General features: G+C 34.6%; 2 protein-coding genes across 5 annotated transcripts in view; one reads left to right on the top strand and one right to left on the bottom strand.

Moving 5' to 3' along the window:
* The window catches only part of LOC126703583 (callose synthase 10), a 54,820-nt gene extending 54,150 nt beyond the window's left edge, over window positions 1-670 (top strand). For all 4 annotated transcript variants that reach the window (XM_050402549.1, XM_050402548.1, XM_050402551.1 and 1 more), the window contains one exon: window positions 245-670. In XM_050402549.1, coding sequence (XP_050258506.1) covers window positions 245-481 — 237 coding nt within the window. In that variant the 3' untranslated portion in view covers window positions 482-670. The remainder of the gene's footprint in view (window positions 1-244) is intronic.
* Window positions 671-6,817: 6,147 nt separating this feature from the next.
* Window positions 6,818-12,616, bottom strand: LOC126703688 (zinc finger CCCH domain-containing protein 43). The gene is made up of 6 exons (XM_050402739.1): window positions 11,857-12,616; window positions 10,853-10,918; window positions 9,115-9,234; window positions 8,599-8,871; window positions 7,441-7,716; window positions 6,818-7,215 (listed from the first exon to the last, which is right to left on the bottom strand). Exons 1-6 carry the CDS (start codon window positions 12,481-12,483, stop codon window positions 7,003-7,005), a joined length of 1,575 nt encoding a protein of 524 aa, XP_050258696.1. The 5' UTR covers window positions 12,484-12,616; the 3' UTR covers window positions 6,818-7,002.
* Window positions 12,617-13,819: the final 1,203 nt, after the last annotated feature.

The raw sequence follows: 13,819 nt of genomic DNA, 5'->3' as shown, positions 1-13,819 counted from the left end.
GTAGTGGAAGCAATTTAGCTTACCATGCTTAGATCAAATGTTATGTCCAGCAAACCATTTCACACTGTCACAATGTCTTTGCCTCTTTGGGATGCATGGACTTTAGTTGCTTGATTGGCAGAGCTGACTTTAGACTTGTGATGATAATTGCTGCTAACAGTGTGAACTGCTTATTTTTATCTGAGTCTTTAACTGTGTTATGATAAAACTTTTGACATGCTATCATTCTTTGGTAATGCAACAGCTGGCAATCGCTTGGAAGAGGCTGCTCTGGCTCTTAGGCGTGTGGGATTCTGTGCGCGAATTTGCACGGATGTATGATGCTGGGATGGGCATGCTCATATTTGCCCCAATTGCCATCTTATCCTGGTTCCCATTCGTTTCCACGTTTCAATCTCGTCTGCTCTTCAATCAAGCTTTTAGCCGTGGGCTGGAGATCTCTCTCATCCTTGCTGGAAACAAGGCCAATGTTGAGAAATAGTAGGATCTGAGATTGTATATTTGATATGGCCATTCTCTGTATAATATTGCCCTTCAAATCAAAATATATCTATTACTATATACAATAGCAGAAGTTGAGAGAATGTAAATCTAACGGTTTTGTTTTGTGGAATTCCGAATCAACGTAACCTTTATTCCCAAAAGACACTGCCTAAAAGTCTTTTAGCCCCCCCAAAAAAAAAAGAAAAAAAATCACTCCTAATCGCTTAACTATATATTTCTTGATTATTGCATCAATTTCATTTCAAACTCAAATAAATATATTCTGCCCCTAATTTAATAAAATCTAAGATTGTATGATAATTCGAAATCAATTAACACATGACAAATTTGAAATGAGTTTAGATTCATTAAATAGTTGTGGAACAAATTTGATTATAAATTGCTAAAATTTAATAGATTTTCGAACGAGTTTGAGATCTATATATTTTTTTAATAAATTTAGATTTAGAATAGGTACCCTTAATCCAAATTTGTCATTTTTAATTCTTTAGTGCACCATAATGGACTGGAAGTTGACTGACTGGATCAAACTGGATTAAGTAGACCGAAATGGACCCCAAAGTTGACTTTTTGTATTGAAATGTTATAATTTGCCCTTCTGATGATGACTTGATTCTAACAAAAATCCCCTTGGGCTGGGTGAATGTAATTTTCTAACAAAAATCCGCTTGTGTAAATAACATTTAAGCACATCACATTCATTATGCCAATCTTCATTTCTATGTATTATGTTTATGGCATGATTATCAAGCTCATTGATGCACATATATGATACATGTGTGCATCCTTGGATACTTATAACCATACTCTGGTGCCTATGTTTGGGTAGGTTAAGCATGTGTTTAAAACAATTCGGATCTATTTCTAAAAATTCAATGAAAAAAGAGTTCAGAATGAATGTTCAGTCGTTTAACTATTCTCTCCATTCGAGTAGTTAACTTTTAAATGTTATAAATTCAAGACGTCAAAAACTTAAAATACAATTAAATTCAGTCATTACTATATGTCTTGCAATCTTGCACTTAAATGCGGCAAATAGCCTTCAATTACATAATGAAAACACTATCAACTCTTGAACTATAAAATAGCAGTGGAAAATAATTAATTATGATAATTTAGCAAACAGATAACAGCTTAGATTATTTAAAGCCACGTATCTCCTGGCAAGTATTGGTGCATAAAATGTTATGGGTAAATACTCGCTATTTATTGCACACAAATTTATACACACATTTTTGCATTGAAATTATAACTTGAAGTCACGGTTTCAATGCAAAAAGTGTGTACGTTTGTGTGCAATAAGCAGCATGAAATAAACACCACCCGTAATATATTAGAACCTTGGTGGCACTTTGTCTAAAAGCAACCTCAACAAGTATTAAAATAACATAAAATTAGGAATTAATAGACGTGTGACATATTTTGATTTGTGGACTATGATGTGGAGTAGAAAGAGTGGACAAAATTTTGATTCTTAACAAAGCTTAGTATGAAGACGCACAGGTAGATTCTATTAAGATTGATATGTAACTTCTTATGATTTGTAAGTTAACTCAACTAATAACGTCCATTGTTAAGTCAATGATGTAATTGAAAATCTTATTTATATAAAAATGATACTTATTGATATCTTAGTTTGATAGTAATATATACAATATAGATATCTCTTCAATTTAGCTACACATCCTTATTTAATATTGTTCTAATCTGGTTAAGATAAGAAAAAAGAGAGGTGCTCATGACTAGCAAAAGAGTCATATTCCCATTTCCCCGGATTAAAAAAAAAAAAAAAAAAAAAAAACAAAATCAAAACAAAAAGCGGTTAGTACCGTTGGGCTACGTATGTACCTTATTCATACAACAGAGATATTCAATCCAACAAACAACTACTTCTACGTACAAAGCAAATTCCACATTTTCTCATCCTCGTCCCTAACAATTCGCGCTCTCTCTCTCTCTCTCTCTCTCTATATATAAATCTTCCTTTTCCATAATAGAATTTTTTCTCATTCATTCATTCATTCTCTCTCTCTCTTCTCCAAGCACTTCATCTTTGGGATAGGAAGCTCCTTTGATCTTGCATTCATGGCGGTAACATTATATATCTCATTTCTCTCTCTTTTCTTTTTTTCGTTTTTTATTTCTTGAATGTCTTGTATTCAAGGGCGTGATTCATACATCAATATGCGCCAAAACAGACATGTTCCTTTTCTTTTTTTCCTTAATGTTTTTATCCTTTTCTTTTTTCTTTTTGTACTAGGGATATTTGCATAAATTTGTTGCCTCCTTTTTCTTTTTTTTTTTGGAAACAAGATTTTGCTTGTGGTGAGTGTGTAGATTCTTGCTATGTGGTTTCTTCTATTTTGCTTTCTCTAGAACGTTCAACGAATCTGGTTATAATTGATAAAGGGTAGGTGTGATTATGACCATTCTATTTTGTGACTTGAATATCATAAACGGTTGCCTTTTTGTATCCAAATGTGTTTGAATGAAGATAAATTTTCTCATTATTTTCTATATATAAAGACAATCACCGAGAGTCTTCTAGCTTAGCCGGAACCTCTTGGTGTTTCCAATGAAAACGTTAAATGTTCAAATCTCCCATCCCCATAACTATTAAAGTATCATATATGTGTGTGTGTGTCAAATCCTTGAAGTCAGATCCATTTTCTAATTTGGCCCTTAAAAGTTTAAAAGTAGTAATCAAATCCTTACATATTTCAGTATGTTCTCTAGCTTTGTTCTAGTCTTCATTCATAATGTGACTTAATTACTGAAACGCGTTTGCTTTTAAGTTGAATAAAATAGGTTGAAAGTTAGAATTTAACCTTAAGGGTAAGGTTTCCCCTAAGATAGTTTGCTCTATAGCCCACTATATGTGACTGTTTGTGAACAAGATAGGAAAAACTATCTTATGAGACCAGCTTATACAAAGCTCCCCTCAAATATGGATTCTACAGGTTTGTGGGGCCCAACAAATGTGAAGGGGCGCTGCATAAGCTGCTATCATGATACTTTCTCGTGAGCAAGGCAGTGAATGGAGGCATATCTGTGTATGATACATGTCTTGAGTCTCTTGACACAGGATGGTTCTCGTGTGCCTTCGAATCTCCAAGTCTATGTAGGGATGTGTGCATTTTTTGTAAAATTCTTTGGAGATTGAGTAGTATCTATCATTTGTATGCAAGTTTGGCATGTAAAGAAGGAAAGTAAAAGACCCCTTTGTATTTCACATTTCAATATGCAGTTATTGGTACCAATGCAATTACTGCTTAATTATTCTGTGTGCACAAGTTTATTGCTTGTTCTCTGATCTTTTCTTAGTGGTGAAAATTTTGGCTTTCATTTATGTACCTTGAATTAATGCCTGAATCGATGAATTCTACCTTATGGATAAAGTAGACATAGCTTCACATTAATGAATTTATGCTATACAAGTTGTAATCATCTATTTATGGCAGAACTTTTCTAGTTCTTAAGCAAGATAAACTTTAGCCGCTGCCCAAATTGGAGCTTTATCCATAGCTTCACATTAATGAATTTATGCTATTCAAGTTGTAATCATCTATTTATGGTAGAACTTTTCTATTCTCAAGCAGGATAAAGTTCAGCAGCTGCCCAAATTTGGAGAGTGGGATGTAAACAATCCTGCCTCAGCAGAAGGATTCACTGTCATATTTAACAATGCTAGAGATGAGAAGAAGACCAGTGCTGGCACTGAGAACCTTGTGACCCCACGAAGAAGTAATCCTGTGTATAAGAATGACAGCTATCCTCAGTACCCTCAAAAGGTATGGCTTATAATAGACTTGTATGCATCATTAGCTTCTGGTGGCAGTTCATGTTTGGTATCTGTAACTGTTATTTAAGATCTTACAGAGCTCTAAATTTTGAATGCAGAAGAAGTGGTTTTGCTGTGGTTGAATCCTGGCTACTTTCAGACTCTTGAATCTGTGTAATTTGTCAACATTAGTATAGGCGCAAGGAGACCTTCACTATCCCACTTGCTATGTGCTTGGAAGTCTAGTGATGCAGGGATTAGTTTATGATCAGTTATTAAATTATTTATATATTATCATTTCTCTTTTGTCTTGACTTAGTTCTTTTGATTTTTATTATGTTTTATATATCTCAACCAAAGACTGAAAAGAAGGAAAGTGTGGGATATGAAAGCTTAAATTTTATACATATTCAGATTGGAACCTCCACGTTAGAATTGGTTCTGCACAGGGACATTTTTATATCTCTTAATATCAATAAGATCAAATATATGGTACTATTCAGGCTTAAACAGGCTAACAAAGAATTACTCATTTCACTTTGATGAAATCTATATATATATATATATATAAATTCAGATGATTACACTCATTGTCCTTAAAAAGAGGATCAACAAACTCTTTTACAACAAGATGGACCTCCAGAATGCAGTAGGTACATCAACTAAGCCCTACTTCTATGCACTATGAAGTGCTGTCAGTGGGATCCCCCAATTACAATTAGTACAGAGAGTCCTATGTAGAATGGAATTGCTTATTCTACTTGTAGTAGCCATTCTAGCTTTGACATCTATACAGATTTCTTTCACCATTTGCTCGTCTGTTTGTATTTCCCCTGCATGGATCCTGTTGTTTCTTTGAATGCAAATAGAATACACCGAAGCCGACCGTACACTTAAACAAAGAGTTGCTCTAAAACTTCTTCATTTGAAGTTTCTTATTCCCCAACAAATCAGCAAATCCCAAATATGCTTCCAAATTCTTAGTGAATGAGCAGTTATAGAATAAGGTTATCTCTTTCTTCAATGCTGACTGCAAAAAAGGTTATCTTTGTGGAAAGCCTATCTCTTATTGTGAGTCAGTCAATAAAACCCATGCTTGTTGATTGCTCCTTGACATTAAAAGAGCTTGCTGCATCATAGATTAGTCTATGCCCACACTCCTGATACAAGATACCATAAGAAAGCCATCTATCATGCCACAGGAAGATCTTGCTGCCATCACCAACTTCATAAAACATGAATGTGCATTCTTTGGGAATTTTCACTATTTATAAGCTTTTTCCTTTTAATAGTACCTCATGAACCCATGCTACCCAAAGAGAGACAGCTTGGATTGAGTAGTTTTCAAAATCTCCCCCTTCCTAATTTACCCTCATCTAGACCTTTCCAAAGAAACCTATTGAATTTTTCCTCAATAACCTTGACAACCTTCTTTGGAAGCATGAAAATACTTGACCAATACAATTGTATGCAACATAATTAGGGGTTAGGCTAAGGCATCCCCAAGTACCTAACTGAAAATTCCCAACCTTGAATTCTGGAGCTGAGAGGATCTGAAGTTCTGAGAGCAGGTGAGACTACACAAAACGCTTCACACTATTTGAGGTGAATACATGCCAACATCTTCTACTGAAGACCTTAGGCTTTAGGTGCTCAAACAGCGGAACAATTTTCATCTGAAAAAAAAAAAATGGTTCAAATTGAGCAGTTTATATATCCCTTGCTATGCATACCTACGATATGAAAGAATTGAACCTTATATTATGGGGGTTTGATTGGGTTTTACATAAGACCCTTTTTAGAGCCACATATAGTTGATCCCAAAGGAAAGGCCAGAAATATGGCCCTAAATCTGATGCATCTTCCTATAGCCATTTGTTCACATATGGTATATGGATATATCACACGCCTGAGCTGTTCTTTTCACCTTCCAAAAGGCCCTGATAGTACTTCAGGGGAGAGAATAAAGGTGAGAGGAGAAAACCAACAAACTTCCTTGCTATTGTAAATCAAATTGTACATCAAATTCTCAATACTCCATTGGGTAATAGTACGTTTAGAACCAAGGGAGACAAGGGAAAAAAGACAGGAAAGTCGGACATGACAAGATAAAGATTTTACCTTTTTTTTTTTTTTATGAACAAGATTTTACCTTTTAAAGGGCTGCAGTTCTTTTAGAAGTAGGCCCATAACTTTTGCATAATTTGATAGGTGATCAACTTTTGGATAATGACATTACACAGCCTCACAACATTTTCTCCACAACTAAAAATCGATCACGTCATAATTGTGATAAAAGTTACGGTAAAAAAATCACTTTTTCTCCGCTGCTCATCTCGTCATAAGTGTGATAAAAGTTGTGGTAAAAAAATTGTCCTTGGACTTTCTAAAAAGCTTGGGAATCAGTCTAAAGATACAATTGTCGTGCATAGCTGTATTATACAAGTATGATTGGAAGATCTTTTGTGATGCAAGCGAGGGCCTACATGATATTATAGTGGGACCTTGAATTCCAACCATCATTAACAAAAATAAATAGAAAATGGCATTTTGATAGATCAAAAGAGCTGAGAGGGCATTTCTGGCATCAGGCATCAAACCTGTTCAGCCCCTTGCAAAACAACCCCCACACTCGTGTCTGTTATATTAATAAATATAAAATTACAAATCCTTGGTTCTGTGATTCCTAAAAGCTAGGGCCTTTAATAAAAAAATTTTTACACAGGCTGCTGCAGGGTGGAATCACTTCCACTTCCACTTCCACTCCCGGCCATTCCAGCATTTTCTGTAGTTACAGAGATAGCATAGGAAGAATGCTGATCAACTCCAGTCATAGGTGAAGAAGGTGGATCTATCGGATGGTCATATTTACAAGCCGGCCCGAACTTGCAAATGCCATATAGACTATAATGTGAACATGTATCCCGCTCCTGGATTTCAAAGGAAAAAAAAATCATTATAGGAACTAATTAGGGAATAGAAATTACATGAGAAACTTTCCAGAAGAGACCAATATTAAAAACAGTATGAAACTTCCTGTCATTTTTTCAAAATCATACTATATTTTGGTTCCATTTAGTGGGGAGAGAAATTTGAAACTACTTCCCAGTTTTCAAATTCTTTCACAAAAGTACAGCCCAGAGGAATAAACTTACAGGTCTCAGAGGAAGGCCCTTGTCGCTGAGAGCACATGGGGGTGGTGACTTCACATTCCAATTCTTAGGGTGGTGATATTTGCAATTAGATTTAAACTTACAATCCCCAGTTTTTAAGTAATAACTGCAGTCAGGTTGGCCAGGTCGTTCTGGATAGTCTTCGAATTGAATCTGCTGCTGCTGATGTGAAAAGAGATTGGTTGTTTGAGTTGTTGGTGGGTTCATTAAATATGGGGGAGGCAGATTGATAGTCCTTTCTGGTGTATAGACAGGAGCCTAAACAATCCAAAAACAAATAGAATTAATAGGGAAAACACATTTAGGAAGGAATCCAAGAAATGAGGCACAAAGCATAAAGCACAACTATAATTAGATAAAAAAAAATAGTAATCTGGGGTTAACTTAAGTCACTTGAAGGATATCAAAAATGACAAATGAATATGTTCAACTGTTTTGTCTCATATATACTACTCAAATGCCTTTAAACACTTCTTTTACTTGAGCAATCTTCTAAATAAAAAATAGGGTCTGGTTAATGTGTGCCCTTAGGGCACACATTAAACTTTCTATTTTTGGAAACCTTTTCTCGGGAATTAAAAAAACTGTCATTACTTTTTCAATTTTCGAGAAATTTTTTTCCAAAAATGGAAATTAATGTGTGCCCTAAGGGCACACATTAGTAAAATCCTAAAAAATAAATAAATAAATTTGAAATATCTGAACCCAACAGCCTATAATCAGCTATACTCAACTAAGCTGGACAACAAACAGGGCTGGTAACCTACTAGTTTGTATGCATTGATAGAACAGACTATTCATGCTCCTGTCAAAAGAACCAGAATTTAAAGCTCAACTTCAATTTAGGTAAAGAAAGATAACTGCAGGATTTGTGATGGGCCCAAAATAAGTAACAAATCCAATGTCTCAGCAGTCATGAAAAACATCTATTAAAACTAGCTTGGGCACTGATTGCAGTACAAATTTTACCAGAAAGATAGGGACATTGCAAGGACCATAATTTAGGTATTAGGATTATAGGATAAAAATATTGTATTAAGAAGTTTGACATACAAGAAATTGTTACATGATATTTAGCAGGAAACCAAAAAATAATTGCCAGATTAAAGTCATGAAAAAGTTACTCAAAATATGAAGTACCTGATACCCATTCCAATCAGAGTTTTGGGGCGGAACTCCTGGCGTAGGTGAAAGCACCACTGGCACAAAGGGAGAGTTTTCATTCATTGCTCTTGGCGGAGACCAGGTTGTCACAGATGATTGGGAAGCACCTAATGAAACAGATCCGCCATTACCAAATCCTGAAGAGGGGTCACCTCCTGCCACAGCTGTAGGGTCGGGATGATTAAACTTGCAGTTTGCTCCATACTTGCAGGAGCCAGTACGCATGTAGTAGGGGCACTCTTTCTCTCCCTGTGATGAATTATAATGACATTGATAGGGATATAGACTAAAGATAATTTTAAGCTTTTTTTCTTTTAAAAAGTTTTGGCCCCAAGGGAAGCGGAAATTCAAACTAGTGACCTCCACTCTGAGTCCTCAGCCGACTGTGCTAACTCTTAGGGCTTATAATAGCTTGAGAGATGATTAAAAATAACATATAAAAGGGATGTACAAAGATTAATCAAGAATTCATAATATAGACAGAAGAAATACCGGTCGGATTGGCAAGCCCAGAAAGTTAAGCTCTAGAAATGTGCTTCCCGTCGTTTTGCCTCTTGTGTGATTGTATCTACAAGCCTTTCCAAACTTACACCCCCCTGACCTCAAGTAATACTGAAACAAGCTCAAGAGAAGAATTATAAGACAATAAAACCTGCTATTAGTACACTATGCAGATCGCACATAGTTAATCATATCATAAACAAAGAGAGAAAATGTGTGTCTCATACTCTTTCACAAAGGAATAAGTACTTTCCTGAAAACAACACATCAAATTAAAATGTGGCTAAATAGTCACTTAAGATTTATTATCTAACAAAATTATCTTCCATGTAATACATATATATTTTTTTGTTTGTTAAGTCATCTTCCATGTAATATATAAACAGCTAACTTGAACAACATTGCACATTAAAAGAGATTGTGCGTGGGCCATTAAATGACCCAGACCCATATTCAAATGGATGACAGATCTTCCATACAGAAACTACAATCACAATTTTCCTTCTTCTTTTTCACTTTTTTTTTTTTTGGATAAGTAACGTAAGAATATTTTTTTAATAGAAAAAGTGTCAAGCCGAGTACATTGGGGATGTACTATGGGGGTACAAATCATGAAACAAAAGTACAACGGTCAAGAAAATAGGAAAAGAACAAGAAAAATGAGAAAAAACCACACTCCATTCAAAGAGTGTGCAAGAAGAAAGACTTAATCTCTAGCAAAGAACGTTCACAACCCTCAAATCTTCTTTAGCATTCCTTTCACGCCAAATGCACTTTTAATCAGTAAAGAATATTTATTTCTCAGTATTACAATCCCCATATAATTATCGCTAGGGAAAAAAAAACTGCAATTCCACAGGAGACTAAGGGTCCGTTTGGAAACTGATTATTTTGTTGAAACTGAAAATTTTTTGCTGAAAGTATGTAAAAAAAAAAAAAAACTAAAAGCTGACTTTTGGAGCAATGGGACCCACTTTAGGAGCAAAAATAAGCTAACTTTTTCTCATATCCCAAACGCAACCTAAAAGAACTTGGAAATTCTCAAGAACTTGGCCTTTAATTATCAATGACCTAGACCTAGACTAAATTATCAATAGCCTTTAATTATCAAGAACTTGGAAATTCTCTACTTGTTACTACCTCTAAGCTTTAGATCAAACGGGTGGGTGATGTAGGTATAGATTTTAAGTTCAGATTTCTACAAGGGAATAACTTACTATAATTTGATACAAATCACAAAGTTATAGATAAACTAAAATCCTAATTCTTGACATACATCAGCATCATACAGATAAACTATTATCTTAATTCTTGACGTACATCAACAACATTATAACAATCCAAAATCATCAAAATCAAGGATAAACAAATAAAATTCCAAGCAGCCCAATTACTTTTTCCAAAGTAAAAATTCAAACTGAAGTACCCACCCCTCCCTTGTAGATGCCCTAAGTTTTTACTCACTATGGTAGGACCCTATTGACATATTGGCAATGCCAAATTTATTGAATCAAGAATATTCTAACTATCTAGGGTCAAATGCAAAGAATCATAAATACAATAGTAAAAATCCATCAATGAAGTCTATCTTGGGCCATAAAATTAGTACACAAATATTTGAAACAATTCTAAAAAGAAGTCATGGAAGATATGATGCATATTAAAAAAATTCCTGTTAAAATCAACTCATAAAGATATTTGTGAGAACCATAATAACAATAATAAGAACCTTGCATTCCAACTGGCCTGGCCTCTCTGCGAGTTCTTCTTTTTCCTTCACCTTGTCCTTAATAGCCTTCAAATTGATAAAATAAAAAACACCCAAAAACAAAAAATCAGCACTATAGAAAAATAGAAAAAGAAAAGTGCCACTTGAAAGTTAAAACCCTAATATACCCACTACCATTAATTTTGACAAATATTCCATCCATTGAAAAAAAAAAGGTCATTCTACTAATTCCCTCCATTAAATTTCAATAAAGAAGAAATGCCATCCTATAAAAAAAATTCAGAAACAAAACTAATTTCCCTTAAAACTAACTCAGCCCTAAAAAGCACTATCATACAAAAATCCAACCCACCATAATCCCCACTATCACAACAACAACAACAAATTAGCAACCAAAAAATATATATCACAACCACCCCCCACTTCCTGTCCACTGCAATACCATTCTCCTCTCAAACATTAATAGAACTCCCCATCTCCAAACCAGTACACATTCCTCCTCACAAAATGATTGTCATCATCATAACTCAATGCACCATCTAACACTTGCCCACAAACAAACACAAAGTTTTACACATCCACAACACAAACCCACCTTACCCTTTTGCAAAAACAAAAATTTAGACAAATTAACACAATCATAGAAATATATACATTCCTGTATGCGTGTGTGTGTGTAGTATTGCATAGTGTAGTAAAGTTATGTTATTATTATATAAGATTATAAGTACACATCCTCTCACAAAAAAAAAAATCATCATCATCATCATAACTCAACACACCATTGAACACATCCCCCACAAACACAAAGTTCCAGACATTGCTAAAACAACACTATAGACCAATAAACACACATATATACATACATGCCTAAATGGGTAAGCTCTTGCTTTTTGCAGGGTTTGGGAGAGTTCATGGTAGGCAGCCTAATTCTCAATTCGCACACACATATATACATACATAAAAACACAAATAGTATCTGCATAGAGTTTTACAACATATACCTGATTTTTCCTTTTGACAGGATGATTGAACCTGCAATTGGATCCAAACTTACAAGTCCCAGTCTTCAAATAAAACGAGCAATCTTCGGCCTCGGGTCTCACCGGAAACTGATACGGAAACTTCTTTCCACCACCATTTCTCTCACCCTTCTTCTCCGCCTCATCACCACTACCACTACCACGACTACCACCACCACTGCCACCACCACTTTCCAGTAACACCTTATCAATCCCAATCACAACCTCATTCTCATTCTCATTCTCATTCTCATTCTCATTTCCATAGCTCCATTCACTCCCACCACCCCTCTTCTCTTCTTCCTCTTCCTCTTCTTCATTCAAATCACTCTTCTCTCTCTCCACCTCTTTCAACCCAAAGCTCCCATCTTTCTCCTCCTCCTTCTCCTCCTCCTCCTCATCCTCGCTCTTCTTCTTCGACTCCGGTTCCTCCTTCAAATCCAACCTCTCAAGCTTCTCATTCAGCTCCTCCACTTTTGGATCCGGCAGTGTTTGGTTGTCCAGATCGGGACTAGGGTTTGGCGATTGTGAAGAATCTAACCCTAATTCCAGACCTTTGGTATTGGTATTGGAACTGGGTACTGAGATTGATTCAGAAGATCCCATCATACCTCCACATTTCAAAACCCTAATTTAACAAAAAAATTTGGGGAAAAAAAGTGAGTGACTGAGAAAAATAAAACTTTTTTTTTTTTTTTTTTTTTGGGGTATGAAAAGGTGTTACTTTTGGTGGGTATATAAATGTATACGTTAAGGTACTACAAAGGTCTCTGGGAAAACGTATATGGCTGCTCTACTTATTACAATATATATATATATATATATATATATATATATATATATATATATTTTTTGGGTGTGCGTGCGTGCGTGTGCGTGTGTGTGTGTTGGGGTTTTTTTTTTTTGGTTTAAAAAAATGGGGCCTTTATGGCTATATTTTATCTCCGGGCAGGGCACCGATCTGACATAAGCTCAAGCCGTTCTAGCCAAATCGTGCAGGGGATTAACCCTACTAAGGATGCCCACCAACAATTGGCTGTGGAGGTGACTCGAACCCAAACCTGACAAGCAGGGCCACAAGCTCCTTACCACTGAACCAACCAACGTGTTGGCCGTGTGTTGGGGGTTAGTAATTAATTAATTGTGGGTTTTTTTACAATTATCTATTTCGTAGATTACCTTAAAAAATCTAGAAATCTAGAGGATCATAATTTCTTCATAGTCAAAGATTTTGTTAGCAAAAAGAAATGACAATAAAAAATAAAAAATAAAGTTTCCAGATTAAGTCTTTTGTCAAATATAGTAAATGATATAGGATAAGTGGGGTTTTAAGTCAAGGATCTAGTTAATAAGTGGTTTTAGGGCATTTGTTAAATTACTGTTTTAGAAAAATTTTAATATTATCTTAATAGAATATATAAAAAATTGTCAAATTTTTTTTTTCTTTTTTAATAAAAAAAATTCTTAAACTAATGTCTTTATAAGTTATTATAACATTAGTTAACTTTTTCCTTAATTTAATAATCATTGAATATGAATTTAATTTAATGGAAAAGAAGGAAAGTAATGTTATGGATACAAACTATTTTATAACATTTTTACAATCAGTTATGTGGTCAACTTTTTATTAGTTTTTATCTAGGCCTACCATTAACATTATTTTTTCATTTACCAATAATTATTCACCATATCAACAGTTTGTAAATTTTTTTTGTAAAAAAGTTTAAATCTCTATCATTACTCAAAGAAGAATGTGAGTTTAATTTTGGGGGTGTTTTCTAAATGGTGAAATAAGAGTTTTCTGTTGGCCAATTAGAGTTGGTTTTTTTTCCTCAAAAAGAAAAAGAGTTGATGGTTATTTTCTTCTTTAGAAAGAGAGTTGATGGTTTTGATTTGAAACATTAGATGTAAATATGAAATCATTAAAACTTGTAGCAATAAATTT

This window comes from Quercus robur, chromosome 10 (assembly GCF_932294415.1).
Source record: "Quercus robur chromosome 10, dhQueRobu3.1, whole genome shotgun sequence".
Classification (NCBI taxonomy): domain Eukaryota; kingdom Viridiplantae; phylum Streptophyta; class Magnoliopsida; order Fagales; family Fagaceae; genus Quercus; species Quercus robur.
The sequence above is the reverse complement of the archived record's forward strand: the minus strand, read 5'-3'. Positions and strand labels throughout refer to the sequence as shown.

Bases quoted from the DNA above. Each gene is read 5' to 3' on its own strand.
- LOC126703688 (XM_050402739.1), bottom strand. From the start codon at position 12,483: ATGATGGGATCTTCTGAATCAATCTCAGTACCCAGTTCCAATACCAAT. The intron at 10,919-11,856 runs GTATATGTTGTA...ATCAATTTGAAG, and splicing joins CTGTCAAAAGGAAAAATCAG to GCTATTAAGGACAAGGTGAA. The intron at 9,235-10,852 runs GTTCTTATTATT...AGCTTGTTTCAG, and splicing joins CAGGCCAGTTGGAATGCAAG to TATTACTTGAGGTCAGGGGG.